At 52.6% G+C, this 15,924-nt stretch overlaps 1 protein-coding gene across 1 annotated transcript in view; it reads right to left on the bottom strand.

The window, feature by feature from the left end:
• Nucleotides 1-1,646: 1,646 nt before the first annotated feature.
• Nucleotides 1,647-15,924, bottom strand: part of ZMYND10 (zinc finger MYND-type containing 10) — a 56,362-nt gene continuing 42,084 nt past the window's right edge. The window contains exons 10-12 of the mRNA XM_073562541.1: nucleotides 15,786-15,907; nucleotides 15,574-15,699; nucleotides 1,647-1,954 (exon numbers count right to left, since the gene is read on the bottom strand). Coding sequence (XP_073418642.1) covers nucleotides 1,855-1,954; nucleotides 15,574-15,699; nucleotides 15,786-15,907 — 348 coding nt within the window. The 3' untranslated portion in view covers nucleotides 1,647-1,854. The remainder of the gene's footprint in view (nucleotides 1,955-15,573; nucleotides 15,700-15,785; nucleotides 15,908-15,924) is intronic.

Genomic DNA, 15,924 nt, shown 5'->3' with positions numbered 1-15,924 from the left:
GTGTAGGGGGGTAATTATAGGACCCCTAGGTCTGGTGTAGGGGGGTAGTTATAGGACCCCTAGGTCTGGTGTAGGGGGGTAGTTATAGGACCCCTAGGTCTGGTGTAGGGGGGTAGTTATAGGACCCCTAGGTCTGGTGTAGGGGGGTAGTTATAGGACCCCTAGGTCTGGTGTAGGGGGGTAATTATAGGACCCCTAGGTCTGGTGTAGGGGGGTAGTTATAGGACCCCTAGGTCTGGTGTAGGGGGGTAGTTATAGGACCCCTAGGTCTGGTGTAGGGGGGTAGTAACAATGGCCCCGCTTTCCTCGTGTGAACGTTCCTCTGTCGCTCTGACATCCCCAGGTCTCAGGAGCATCATGCTGACATTCATCCCCCCATCCATGAATATCAGGAAGCCCCCCGCTGGCTCCAGACTTTTTTTTTCTTGTATTTGAACTAAACTTCCTGTCGCTTTATCTAGTGAGAGCAGCGTCTATTACTAATTACTGAGGGCGACTGCGCCCATCGCCCCGAACCTCAAGCCAGATCCTGCTTGTTTCCTCCTGAAGTCAAGAAATCACAAAGAAAAGAAGTCAGTGCGGCGTCACATATCCAGCATTGAGAGAACTAGGTGGGAACCGGTATGGCCGGCATTACAGCTCATTACGGCTGTCACCCTGGTCACCCACACGAGGCCCCGGATGCCGGCAGCAGAAGAATGAACAGGACACCGACCAGGAGAGCAAAGCTTTTTGCTCAGGTTTGGTTATAACTAATGGGAACAGCTTGGCCCATGTGGAGGGATCGGCCCATGTGGAGGGATCGGCCTGTGAGGAGGGATCGGCCCGTGTGGAGGGGGTGTTGCGGCCCATGTGGAGGGATAGGCCCGTCCCGTGTGTAGGGTGTATTGCAGCCCGTGTGGAGGGATCGGCCCGTGTGGAGGGGGTGGCCCGTCCCGTGTGTAGGGTGTATTGCAGCCCGTGTGTAGGGATCGGCCTGTGTGGAGGGGGTGTCGCAGCCCTGTGGAGGGATCGGCCCGTGTGGAGGGGGTGTCGCGGCCCGTGTGGAGAGATCGGCCCGTGTGGAGGGATCGGCCCGTGTGGAGGGGGTGGCGCGGCCCGTGTGGAGGGATCGGCCCGTGTGGAGGGGGTGTCGCGGCCCTGTGGAGGGATCGGCCCGTGTGGAGGGATCGGCCCGTGTGTAGGGATCGGCCCGTGTGTAGGGATCGGCCCGTCTGCTGCCTGATGATGGCTTCTGCTGCAGACGTCATTACCATGTGGTCCTGTGGCCGCCACATCCCATCATCTCGCGCTTCATTCTGCATCGGGAGGAAACCACAATGATGCGCTCTCCGGCGTCTCGATACCTCGCAGAATTTATGTCTCATGAAATGACATCTCTAACACATCAGAGCCACTCCCAGCATTCCCCGACTGTCTGCAGCGGTCATAGCATGCTGGGAGCAGTAGTCACATGAATCCACCCCTGTACAACAGAAAAGCGCAGGAAGACTGGAGAACATGGTGTGAACAGGAGCCAAGTTTATCAAGAGACTCAGGCAGTGATGCTGACGTCCTCCCGGGGTGTGATCGTCTGAGGAGATGTGAGAGCGCAGCTCTGAGACACATAACGCAGCTATCACATTCTACATTCTCAGAACAAGATATTTATTACCAAAAAATCATTTAATAAAAGAAACAAAACAAAATCCAAATATTTACAACCAAACGCAGAAATCACCGAGAAACCAAATCTACCGGTCAGCGCTGGGGGTGGAGTCTTCGCGAGCCGGCACAATCCGATTGGCTCTTGGACATGTAAAGGGTCATGAGGTCGGCAGATGGGGCAGAGCGACGATTCCCACAGTTACAGCGTCACATCGGAGTCTTCATATCATCCTTCATCTTCTTCATGGCGGAACTCACTAGATCACAGGCCTTCTTATGCTTCTGCCAATGACTGACCTGACACTGCCTGCGACAGAAAAGAGACCGCAAAACGTCCTATAAGTCATAAATGCACCGAACAATGGCACTGCACTCACTGTGTACATACATTACTGATCCTGAGTTACATCCTGTATTATACCCCAGAGCTGCACTCACTATTCTGCTGGTGCAGTCACTGTGAACATACATTACTGATCCTGAGTTACATCCTGTATTATACTCCAGAGCTGCACTCACTATTCTGCTGGTGCAGTCACTGTGTACATACATTACATTACTGATCCTGAGTTACATCCTGTATTATCCTCCAGAGCTGCACTCACTATTCTGCTGGTGCAGTCACTGTGTACATACATTACTGATCCTGAGTTACATCCTGTATTATACACCAGAGCTGCACTCACTATTCTGCTGGAGCAGTCACTGTGTACATACATTACATTACTGATCCTGAGTTACATCCTGTATCTCTTTTATTATAAAATATCAAAAACAATACAACACAACATTCCAGAAAAGAAAACACATAAACCAAAATACACACATTAATCATACACTTAGGACATACAGAAACTTGTGCAAAACCGCAACTTGTTATAGTCCCCAAGCTTTCCAGCTTAGGGGACCCCCAGCAGGAACTTTCCAACAGAAAACTTTTCCCATAAAATAATGAAAAACAGTTTTTAATCTTTCACCCCCATTCACACTTCCACCCATACCTATATACAGGAAAACAAAAATAATATTCTTGGCCCATGCTGCCTTAAATAAACCTAGCCAATTCTTTTTTGGCAAAATTACCTACACCAGCTTAACACCTCTATACATACATATATTTTTTTTTTTTTATTATTATTTTTCCCTCCACCCACACCACAGGTCCATAAATGTCCATGGCCTTATCACGTCTAGGCCTGATGAGCACGAAAGTTTATGCCCATAAGCAAAACCCTCACCCATTTGCCCCTGATGTGCTCAAAAATGGTCCATTTTCCATAATTTCCATGGTCCATGGTATATGGTATATCCATTCGCCACTTTCCCCTTGGTTTAGGGTCCTTTTACTTTTTTTTTCCCGCTCTCACCCCCCCATTCACCCCCCTCCCAACCTCACTACGCCCCCCATGCACCTCTGACTACGGAAAAGAATAACAACACATACTACAATACACATACTACAATACATATTACAATGCAATGTCATTACATCATTTGCTTTACCGAATAATGCCACACCACAAACCTTTACTTACAGGCCCAAGTTCAGTGCCTGCAAGCCCAATATCCATTATTTCTCTATCTCAAAACAAAAATCTAGATGTGCCATGCAATAGCCCACCACCAGGAAAAAGGAGTTCTAGAGGCCCCATCCCTCACTAACACATTCACCCTGTCCCTCAACGACTAAGACTGTCCCTACTTCTGTCCCTAAAGAAACTGTCCCTATCTGTCCTTACCTGCCCCTACTCTACCTACCTTATCATAACTAACTCTCTATCTGTCCCTCAGTGCCTGTCCCTCCATGTCCCTATCTGCCCCTACTTCTGTCCCTCACCACCCACACCACCTTATGCTGTCCCTAAACACATTCACACAAAATCTAGCTCTCCCTAGAGTGCGTTTTTAAAAGGAAAGGCCCCTCCAAAGCCAAGAGGCCCTCCTCACACCCAACCTTTCGAACTCCAAAGAACGCACCTTCACCAGGTCACCCAGGATGTTACTAACCACCTCTTCCCTTGGGAGGGCTTTCTGCCGCATCGAAACTAAGCACCGTGCATTCCAAATGTAGAACCTAACCACTACACTAACTAGGAATAAAGTGCCCCGGTCTCGGCCACCCAGAGTTCTGAACGCTCCATAGGCCCACTCGGCATAGGAGAGGGACGCCAGCCGCGGCCAACGTATGGAAGCCCCCACCCTGTTGTAAACCTCTGTATTAAAGGGACACTGAAGCAGGAAGTGCTCCATGCTTTCCAGCACATCGCCACACTCCTCACGGGGACAACCCCGATCATCGGATTTCCTGCACTTCAGGTTATCCTTTACATACAGCCTCCCATGGAAGCAGCGCCAGGTCAAGTCCCAAAACTTCGTGGGGATCCGCTTAGAATTTAAAAGCCCGAGCCCCACCTCCAGATCCCAGCCTGGGCAATCCTTAAGGGCCAGGGGCTTCTGGAAATGGGTCAACAGAACCCTTCTGTCAAGGCATTGCCGCGACATGGTCCTGATTTCCCACATTCCCAGACCCCACCGGCGGATCACCTTCAGAACCGGGGTAGCATAAGCCGGGAGATGCCCATGAGGTGTGCGGAGGTCCTTCACTTGCCCTCCTGTCTCCCATTCCTGGAAGAAGGGCCAAAGCCAACCCTTGCAGGAGACTACCCACGGAGGAGCCCTCTCTAGCCAGAGGTTGGAAATGTTGGCTTTAAGAAAGGTGTTCACTAAGAACACTACCGGGTTGACATACCCAACCCACCTAGTCTCCTCGTGCGGTATGTGACCTCTCTCTTGATTAGGTTGAGCCTATTCCCCCATAACAGCTGGAAGAACAGGCTATAGACCCGTGTCCAGAGAGGTTCTGGCAAGATGCACACGCTGCCTAGGTAAATTAACAAGGGAAGCAGAAAGCCTTTAGCCAGGGCAACCCTTTCCCTTAGGGACAAAGACCAACCCTTCCATTGGTCCACCTTTTGGGCGGCAATCTTAAGTCTGCCCTCCCAATTTTGCTGGGGGTAGTCCCCGGGGCCAAATTCGATGCCTAGAATTTTGGCGGTGGCCTGGGGCCCTGGAAGGGTGTCCGGGAGATCAAAACTAGGATCTCCCCCTCCCAGCCAGAGACTTTCACACTTATCCCGGTTGATCATGGACCCGGATGCCTCCGAGTAGCGCACTACCTCTGACATGACCCAATCCGCCTCCCCCCTCGAGGACACGAAAAGGGAAACATCATCGGCGTACGCCACCACCCTCAGAGAGGACCCAGAGCCCGCTTGGTTCATCCCGACTCCCGCCAACGGCCCACGATCTACCCTCCTTAGGAAGGGATCGATCGCGAACACGTATAAAAGCGGGCTCAGCGGACAGCCCTGACGGACCCCAGAACCCACCTCAAAAGGGCGACCTGACCAACCGTTCACCAGCGGAAAAGTCTCAGCCCCTTGGTACAAGATCTCTAACCATTTTACAAACCTCCCAGGCAGACCATACCTCAAAAGGACGGACCAGAGGTACTCATGGTTGACCCGGTCAAAGGCTTTCGCTTGGTCTAACGACAGCAAGTACCCCTTCCAGTGGCCTGCCCTACCCTGCTCCACTGCCTCCCGGACACCGAGCACAGCACTAAAAGTACTGCGGCCTGGAACAGAGCAATGCTGGGCCCCTGAAAGGAGCCGGGGTGCAAACTTCACCAGCCGATTAAACAGCACTTTGGCCAGAACCTTCCGGTCCGTATCGAGAAGCGCTATGGGACGCCAATTCTCGATACGGGACGGGTCTTTACCCTTTGACAGAATAATTAGGGCTGACTTCCTCATTGAGTCGGGAAGAGTGCCCGAGGATAGACACTCATTAAAGACCCCTGTCAAGAGGGGCACCAAGGAGCCCCTAAAAGTCTTATAAAACTCGGATGTTAAGCCATCCGGACCTGGCGATTTCTTGGGCCGAAGCCCATCAATGGCCAGTCTCACTTCCTCCTCCCTAATTTCTTCTGCCAAAACACCAAGAGAGGGATCACCCCCTGGCTCAGGGACGGTTTCAGCCAGGAAAGCCGACATCCTATCCCGATCCAGATCCTTCTTTTCCAAGAGGCGCGAGTAGAAGGATCTGACCACCTCCAGGATCCCTGATTTGGAACTGTTCAGGGACCCGGTACTGTCAATCAGTCCTGTCACCATCTTACAATTCACTGACATCTTACAGTTTCTGTAAGGGTCGGTCGGGCGAGCGGTACTTCCCGAAGTCCCTCTCAAAAACTAAAGATGTGTGTCTATCATACTGACACCTCTTGAGCAAAGATTTCACTCTGGAGATTTCCTCACGGTCACCTCCAGTCGAGACAAGCTGCTCGAGTTTCCTCCCCAGAGCCTGATACAAGCGGTGCCTGTTCAGACTTCTGAGGTTCGAGAGCTGACGGAAGAACCCCGCCACCCGCTTTTTGAAGATCTCCCACCACTCTGACTTACTACTACAGAGATCCAACAGCGGTACCTGGCTCTGAAGAAAATCCTCGAAGGATTGTCTCACCTCCGCTTCTTCCAGCAGGGACGAATTGAGCTTCCACAGCCCTCTTCCCATCCGAGAAGTCTCTGCAACATTCAGTGGTCGGAGAACTCCACCTCAACGGCGGACACAGCAGAAAAGATGGCGTCCTCCTTCAAAAAAAACCTGTCTATTCTAGACCTACTGCTACCCCTATGGTAGGTGAAACCCCCGTGGCCTGGGGTGTGCCGGATGTGGACATCCACCAGGCGAGCTTCACTAGCTATGCTATTAAGCGCGACGCTGTCATAAGCCAGGCGATCTCCGGGACCCCCCCGGTCACGGGACCTCGTAACGGTGTTGAAGTCCCCACCGAAGACCACCTGTCGGCTCGTAAAAAGAAAGGGCTTGATCCTCAGGAAGAGACATTTACGGTCCCACTTGGACTGTGGGCCGTAGATATTAATGAGCCGGAGCTCTTGTCCCCTCATGAAGACATCTAGGATCAGGCACCTTCCCATTTCCAACTCAGTAACCCGTCGGCATTCAACAGCTGCAGTCTTAAAAAGGACTGCCACCCCGCTATACGGCTCAGCCGCAAGAGACAAGTATGAGGGCCCGCACCTCCACTCCCTCCGTGCTTTATAGATGGCCCCCATGTCCGTTAGTCTGGTCTCTTGCAAAAATAAAATTTCTGCCTCAATCCGGGAGAAAAAGTCAAAGGCCGTGAAGCGAGCCGCATCTGACTTAATGCTGGCGACATTAATGGACGCCAGTGTCAACGGGGCGAGTTCAGCCATCATGGGTGATCGAGTTGGATGGCCAGTTTCTTCCCTGCCCCGCTATCACCTCCTCCTGGGGAGGGGTCAGACACCTTCCTTTTTAGGGAAGCCCCCGACGTGTCCATCCCTCCCCCCCCAGTGTCCTCGCCCCCGGGTTCCAGGCATGTCCCCCCCTCAGGAGGAACAGTGCCCCCTGAGGGACTGACTCCACCATCCCCCGAAGGACCCTCTAGTGTTACCCGCGGCCCAGCACCCTCGTCTTGCGGATCATCATCTGAACCTCCGAGGGTGCTGAACCGGTTGGAGAGTCTGATCAGAGGGGGGTCAGCGGGCCCTTCCGTATGCACTCTTGTGGTCGGGGGCGGGGGGGACTTTGAAGACTTGTCAGCCCTCTTCCCTCCCGATTTACGGTTGGCACGCTTGTTTTTGCCACCTGATGCTGTAGGCTGCCCCCTGACATCCTCGTCGACACTTTCATAACGAGAGGAGTCGTCTGAGTCAGCCGCTTTCTCCTCTCTCTCCATCCTCCTGATCTCCTCACTCACCGCACTCTCCCCCAGGGCCTCAGAGGCTTTTGCCACGGGCCTAGAGGGAGGGGCAGGCATCACCCCAGTTTCCCGAGGCTCCACCTGCCCCTTGCCTCCATGGCGTTTTTCTTGCCTCCGCTCATACGCGGGGCCCCTTGCCTTAGCGTTGCCCTTCCTCACCGGCCCCTCAGCCCTTCCCCCTCCGTCACCACCTGCCACGGCAGAAGCACCGCCAGAGGTTGCCCCCTCACGGTCTCCCCCCACCGGGCCTGCAGCGGTATTGGAGAAAGAGCGAGGGCAGCGGCTGAGCGGGTGACCTAGGTCACCACACAGGTGGCACCGAATGTCTTTGCACAAGGCGGCCAGGTGGCCTACCCCACCACACAACGCGCACTTCTGCACCTTGCAGCTGGCGCTGAAGTGGGTGGGGTCGCCGCACTTGTGGCAGACCTTCGGTTGCCCCTGGTAGAAGACCAGGATCCTGTCCCTCCCCAAGAACGCCGAGGAAGGGATGTGGGTGACCGTGCCGCCGGAAACCTTCAGCTTTACCATGAAGGTCCAGCCCCCCGACCAGATGCCAAATTCGTCCCTGTTCTTTTTTGGGACCTCGGTGACTTCCCCGTAACGAGAAAGCCACGTCATTATGTCCACGCCTGCGAGCGACTCGTTACAAGTCACCACGGTCACTCGCTTGACGGCATTTTGGCGAGACACCGCTTGCGCAACGAAGTCTCGCCATCCGGGCTCCTCTCGCACCAGCTCGTAGTTCGACCAGAAGAGCTCAAGCCCCTCTGGCCACACGAAACTGACATCAAAGAAGCGGGACGCCGAAGGATGTATCAGGGCAAAGATGTCATTCGCCCCGAAGCCCATCTTAAGGAGGAGCTCCACCACCTTGCTCCTGGGTGGAGAAGCTTCATTGCCCCCCCACCTAAGAAGGACCACATTCCTTCTTGGCGGCCCCTGCCCGGCTGTGGGGAGAGACCAAACAGTCCCTCCCTCCCTTTGATTTTGGAAGGCAGCAAGGCCGTGTCTCTCTATCCAGAAAGACAGGTCCACTGTCCTCCCCTCTACTGTTACCGACCTTTCTCCCCTTTTAAGGGCCTCCAGGAAACGGTGGTGCAAAGCGCCGTCCCTGGAGCCCGGAGGCGAGGAGACCCCCCCAGGACCACCCTGACCCCCAGCCGCGGCCCCCGCATAGTTACGTTGGGGTCTCGCGGCCGGGGGGGCAGATGGGCCAGCCCTCCCACCACCACTTGTGCCTGCACCCTCATTCGTCCTCCCACTCACTCTCCCATTCACTCTATTATTCCCACTCACCCCAGCATTCACTCCAGCACTTTCAGCCACATTCGCTCCCTCATCCATGTCACTCACATCCCCATTCACGTCCACAAACAACTCCTCAAAAATATCAGTCACCCCGCTCTCACATTCACTCACGCACTCCTCATACTCCTCAGCACCAATTTTATTTATATTTACATTTTTATTTACATCAGCATTAACAGTTCCTTTGCCGCAATTTTCCCTCCCACCTGCTGGGGGCCCTAGCTGGCCAGGTGCTCCATGATTGCCCTTACTGGCCAGGAGTGCTGCTGCCCCTTTAAGTGCCTCAGCGCTGATGACATACTGCACATTTCCCTGGCTGTGCCTGGGAGTAGCAGCAGCTCCTGGTTTCTCCAGCACCATTTTTTTTTCTTTTTCAGAGTTTCTTTTGATTTCCTTGCTCTGGGCAGGGACGGCCTCTGGCACAGCTCCCTGCCCTGCATCCTTCTTCACCCCCTCTGCTGGCTTGCCAGGGGGCGCCAGAGTCCCCGCACCCTCAGATGAAGGTAGGTGGGCTGGGGACCCCGACAACCCCCGCCAGCTTTTGGGGGCAGCTTACTTGCACTGCTTGGGAGGGTGGGTGGGACAGAGGGCAGCGGGCCTGCCGTGGCCACGCCCCCCCGCCAGTCACGGCCACCACGGGCAGAGCAGTGACCCCTTGAGAGGCCACGCCCCCCCAGGTGACGCGGACGTAGCGAGCGGGACAGCGGCCGAGGAGGACACGCCCCCCCCCGCATGCCACAGCCTTTGCAGGCCGGGCAACACTCGGGGAGGCCCCGCCCCCCTCGCAGACCACCGCCGCCACTCTGTGCCCACCACTTGCAACAGGCAGGGCCGGCCACTCCCCCTTGTCGCCCAGTGGTGGCGGAGCCCCCCGCACGGACCCCCTTTTGGGTCGACGTGCCGGAGACCCCGCTCTTACCACGGGCGCTGCCATGGGAGCGACCAGCTCCCTGCACCGCTTCAGTTGTTGTTTGATTTTTTGCTCGCCCTTCCTAGACTTCTGGACCCCCACTAGCGATCCAGACTTAGCGGATCCGTACATGGGGGGCCCAGGAGCCCCAGCACTCGCCGCCGGAGGTGCAGCCCTGGCTGTACCAACTTTACCTGGTGCCAGGCCAGCCCCCCCTGCCACTGAGGGCTGAGCCTGGACACCACCACCACAACCAGCACTGACCTCCATGTCGCTGCCCTGGTCTGAACTGTCACCAGATGCGACAGTCAGGTCACAACAGTCATCTCTCTCCCCGCTCCCTCGCTGCGGACCCACCACAGGGCCCGAGCCGGGGTGGGTAGCGGGTTCCACACAGCGGGACAGAGGGGCCCCGGGAAGTGGAGCAAAAACCAGTTGTTCCTCCACGCCTTCAGAGGCCTTACGCCTGCGCCTCCTGTTTCTCCTCTTCCCGGTTGCCTCATCCTCCGGGCAGACTTCATACCCAAACAACAGCGTGCCAAACCGTGCTGGGGATTCCATCTGCCGCACTTGCCTGAGGATGAGGCAGCCCCCCTCGGTATTACTCCCACTCCCTCCATCCTCCCCCTCGCTCCTGCTTTCCTCCGCGTTACTGGAGTCCAGCGGGAGGGCCACTTGCTCAGGGGCTATCCCGCTGCATGTTACCTGACTCCTGCTGGTGTCCGTCAGGTCTTCAGGTGGAGGCGGCCCGGGTGTGGTGTGGGCGCCATCTTGCTCTTCCTTCTCCTCACTTTCCTCCACCTGGGTGGGGCCTCCTGACCCCCCAGGAGACCCACCGGCCATGGCCCTGAACCGGTCCTCGTTCCGCAGCTTCTCCTGGAAGGGGCCGCTGCCGGCCATGATGGTACTTCGCCGGTCCTCCAGGGCCCGAATCTCCTCTTCCAGCCGCTGGACTGTGGCGGCGACCTCCGCTTTCTTTGAGGTACGGTGCCTGTTTTTAGATATTATCCTGACTCCCTCCAACTCCCCCCGAAGTCTCCTCAGCTGCTTCCCGGCCTCCTCATATTCGGAGAGGTGGGCATGGATGTGGGACGCGTAGGTGGTAGCCAACTCTCCCGCAGCCTTGGAGCCCCAGATGTTAAGGGGGGGCCCCGCCTCACCTCTGCCGGCTGCTGCACCTCCGGGGGAAGGGCCCGCCACAGCCTTCACTTCAGGGGTCCCGGACCCTGGAGCCTTGCGGACCCCTGGTGTCCGCTTTTTCCCCATCCCTGGGACTGGCTGGCTGTGCCTTGGGCCTCCTGGTGGTGGATGAGGCCCCCCACCCCCAGCTGGCTTGCCGGGGGGTGGGAGGCAGGGGCACAGCCCCGGCGCTCAGTCCCAGGTAGAGTCCTCTTTCCTGGGAAGGGGGCAGATGGAAAGTCCTTGCAGGAAAAAAAAACCTCCCTTCCCAGGAGCTTAGCAAAATCCCAGCCTGCAGACGCTCAGCTGCGACGCTCCTCCTCTTCCTGGGTGTGTCCAGAGCTGCACTCACTATTCAGCTGGTGCAGTCACTGTGTACATACATTACTGATCCTGAGTTACATCCTGTATTATACACCAGAGCTGCACTCACTATTCTGCTGGTGCAGTCACTGTGTACATACATTACTGATCCTGAGTTACCTCCTGTATTATACTCCAGAGCTGCACTCACTATTCTGCTGGTGCAGTCACTGTGTACATACATTACATTACTGGTCCTGAGTTACATCCTGTATTATACCCCAGAGCTGCACTCACTATTCTGCTGGTGCAGTCACTGTGTACATACATTACTGATCCTGAGTTACATCCTGTATTATACACCAGAGCTGCACTCACTATTCTGCTGGTGCAGTCACTGTGTACATACATTACTGATCCTGAGTTACCTCCTGTATTATACTCCAGAGCTGCACTCACTATTCTGCTGGTGCAGTCACTGTGTACATACATTACATTACTGGTCCTGAGTTACATCCTGTATTATACCCCAGAGCTGCACTCACTATTCTGCTGGTGCAGTCACTGTGTACATACATTACATTCCTGATCCTGAGTTATCTCCTGTATTATACCCCAGAGCTGCACTCACTATTCTGCTGGTGCAGTCACTGTGTACATACATTACATTCCTGATCCTGAGTTACATCCTGTATTATACCCCAGAGCTGCACTCACTATTCTGCTGGTGCAGTCACTGTGTACATACATTACATTACTGATCCTGAGTTACCTCCTGTATTATACCCCAGAGCTGCACTCACTATTCTGCTGGTGCAGTCACTGTGTACATACATTACATTACTGATCCTGAGTTACATCCTGTATTATACTCCAAAGCTGCACTCACTATTCTGCTGGTGCAGTCACTGTGTACATACATTACATTACTGATCCTGAGTTACCTCCTGTATTATACCCCAGAGCTGCACTCACTATTCTGCTGGTGCAGTCACTGTGTACATACATTACATTCCTGATCCTGAGTTACATCCTGTATTATACCCCAGAGCTGCACTCACTATTCTGCTGGTGCAGTCACTGTGTACATACATTACATTACTGATCCTGAGTTACCTCCTGTATTATACCCCAGAGCTGCACTCACTATTCTGCTGGTGCAGGCACTGTGTACATACATTACATTACTGATCCTGAGTTACATCCTGTATTATACTCCAAAGCTGCACTCACTATTCTGCTGGTGCAGTCACTGTGTACATACATTACATTACTGATCCTGAGTTACCTCCTGTATTATACCCCAGAGCTGCACTCACTATTCTGCTGGTGCAGTCACTGTGTACATACATTACATTCCTGATCCTGAGTTACATCCTGTATTATACCCCAGAGCTGCACTCACTATTCTGCTGGTGCAGTCACTGTGTACATACATTACATTACTGATCCTGAGTTACCTCCTGTATTATACCCCAGAGCTGCACTCACTATTCTGCTGGTGCAGGCACTGCGTACATACATTACATTACTGATCCTGAGTTACCTCCTGTATTATACCCCAGAGCTGCACTCACTATTCTGCTGGTGCAGTCACTGTGTACATACATTACATTACTGATCCTGAGTTACATCCTGTATTATACCCCAGAGCTGCACTCACTATTCTGCTGGTGCAGTCACTGTGTACATACATTACATTACTGATCCTGAGTTACCTCCTGTATTATGCTCCAGAGCTGCACTCACTATTCTGCTGGTGCAGTCACTGCGTACATACATTACATTACTGATCCTGAGTTACCTCCTGTATTATACTCCAGAGCTGCACTCACTATTCTGCTGGTGCAGTCACTGTGTACATACATTACATTACTGGTCCTGAGTTACATCCTGTATTATACCCCAGAGCTGCACTCACTATTCTGCTGGTGCAGTCACTGTGTACATACATTACATTACTGATCCTGAGTTACATCCTGTATTATACCCCAGAGCTGCACTCACTATTCTGCTGGTGCAGTCACTGTGTACATACATTACATTACTGATCCTGAGTTAGATCCTGTATTATACCCCAGAGCTGCACTCACTATTCTGCTGGTGCAGTCACTGTGTACATACATTACATTCCTGATCCTGAGTTATCTCCTGTATTATACCCCAGAGCTGCACTCACTATTCTGCTGGTACAGTCACTGTGTACATACATTACATTACTGATCCTGAGTTACATCCTGTATTATACCCCAGAGCTGCACTCACTATTCTGCTGGTGCAGTCACTGTGTACATACATTACATTCCTGATCCTGAGTTATCTCCTGTATTATACCCCAGAGCTGCACTCACTATTCTGCTGGTGCAGTCACTGTGTACATACATTACATTACTGATCCTGAGTTACCTGCTGTATTATACCCCAGAGCTGCACTCACTATTCTGCTGGTACAGTCACTGTGTACATACATTACATTACTGATCCTGAGTTACCCTACATCCTGTATTATACCCCAGAGCTGCACTCACTATTCTGCTGGTGCAGTCACTGTGTACATACATTACATTACTGATCCTGAGTTACATCCTGTATTATACCCCAGAGCTGCACTCACTATTCTGCTGGTGCAGTCACTGTGTACATACATTACATTCCTGATCCTGAGTTACATCCTGTATTATACCCCAGAGCTGCACTCACTATTCTGCTGGTGCAGTCACTGTGTACATACATTACATTACTGATCCTGAGTTACCTCCTGTATTATACCCCAGAGCTGCACTCACTATTCTGCTGGTGCAGTCACTGTGTACATACATTACATTACTGATCCTGAGTTACATCCTGTATTATACCCCAGAGCTGCACTCACTATTCTGCTGGTACAGTCACTGTGTACATACATTACATTCCTGATCCTGAGTTATCTCCTGTATTATACCCCAGAGCTGCACTCACTATTCTGCTGGTACAGTCACTGTGTACATACATTACATTACTGATCCTGAGTTACATCCTGTATTATACCCCAGAGCTGCACTCACTATTCTGCTGGTGCAGTCACTGTGTACATACATTACATTCCTGATCCTGAGTTATCTCCTGTATTATACCCCAGAGCTGCACTCACTATTCTGCTGGTGCAGTCACTGTGTACATACATTACATTACTGATCCTGAGTTACCTGCTGTATTATACCCCAGAGCTGCACTCACTATTCTGCTGGTACAGTCACTGTGTACATACATTACATTACTGATCCTGAGTTACCCTACATCCTGTATTATACCCCAGAGCTGCACTCACTATTCTGCTGGTGCAGTCACTGTGTACATACATTACATTACTGATCCTGAGTTACATCCTGTATTATACCCCAGAGCTGCACTCACTATTCTGCTGGTGCAGTCACTGTGTACATACATTACATTCCTGATCCTGAGTTACATCCTGTATTATACCCCAGAGCTGCACTCACTATTCTGCTGGTGCAGTCACTGTGTACATACATTACATTACTGATCCTGAGTTACCTCCTGTATTATACCCCAGAGCTGCACTCACTATTCTGCTGGTGCAGTCACTGTGTACATACATTACATTCCTGATCCTGAGTTATCTCCTGTATTATACCCCAGAGCTGCACTCACTATTCTGCTGGTGCAGTCACTGTGTACATACATTACATTCCTGATCCTGAGTTACATCCTGTATTATACCCCAGAGCTGCACTCACTATTCTGCTGGTGCAGTCACTGTGTACATACATTACATTACTGATCCTGAGTTACCACCTGTATTATACCCCAGAGCTGCACTCACTATTCTGCTGGTGCTGTCACTGTGTACATACATTACATTCCTGATCCTAGTTACATCCTGTATTATACCCCAGAGCTGCACTCACTATTCTGCTGGTGCAGTCACTGTGTACATACATTACATTACTGATCCTGAGTTACATCCTGTATTATACTCCAGAGCTGCACTCACTATTCTGCTGGTGCAGTCACTGTGTACATACATTACATTACTGATCCTGAGTTACATCCTGTATTATACTCCAGAGCTGCACTCACTATTCTGCTGGTGCAGTCACTGTGTACATACATTACATTACTGATCCTGAGTTACCTCCTGTATTATGCTCCAGAGCTGCACTCACTATTCTGCTGGTGCAGGCACTGTGTACATACATTACATTACTGATCCTGAGTTACCTCCTGTATTATGCTCCAGAGCTGCACTCACTATTCTGCTGGTGCAGTCACTGTGTACATACATTACATTACTGATCCTGAGTTACATCCTGTATTATACTCCAGAGCTGCACTCACTACTCTGCTGCACTCACTACTTTGCGGTGGTATGGGTGGACCCTCAGACGGTGCGGGCACACCGCTCAGCACTCACCTGGTGCAGTACCGCTCACTCTGGCAGCGGGCGCAGCGTTTCACAGCCTCGGCTCCACAAGATCCACACTTGGGTTTATCTGGCACTAATGACTCCATTACATCCATGTTATAGGTCTGCGCCCACCTGCGGGTGATAACAAAGCTCAGGTGGTTGTGCCCCCTGCGGGTGGGTACACACACATACACGGTGGTCTCGGGAGGGTCACTGACCTCTGGGCCTGGTGGCGCAGTTCGCTGTCACTGGGGGAGAAGGTGTGCTTTATCTGGTGCTTTGCTATCGCCTTCCATTTCCCAGAATTCTCTCTGATAATGGAGTCGTAGACTTCTGGAACCTGAAAACTCCGGAGAG

Source organism: Dendrobates tinctorius, unplaced genomic scaffold (assembly GCF_039654945.1).
Source record: "Dendrobates tinctorius isolate UK_male_01 unplaced genomic scaffold, ASM3965494v1 ptg000357l, whole genome shotgun sequence".
NCBI lineage: Eukaryota > Metazoa > Chordata > Amphibia > Anura > Dendrobatidae > Dendrobates > Dendrobates tinctorius.
This window is presented reverse-complemented; position numbering and strand designations above follow the sequence as displayed.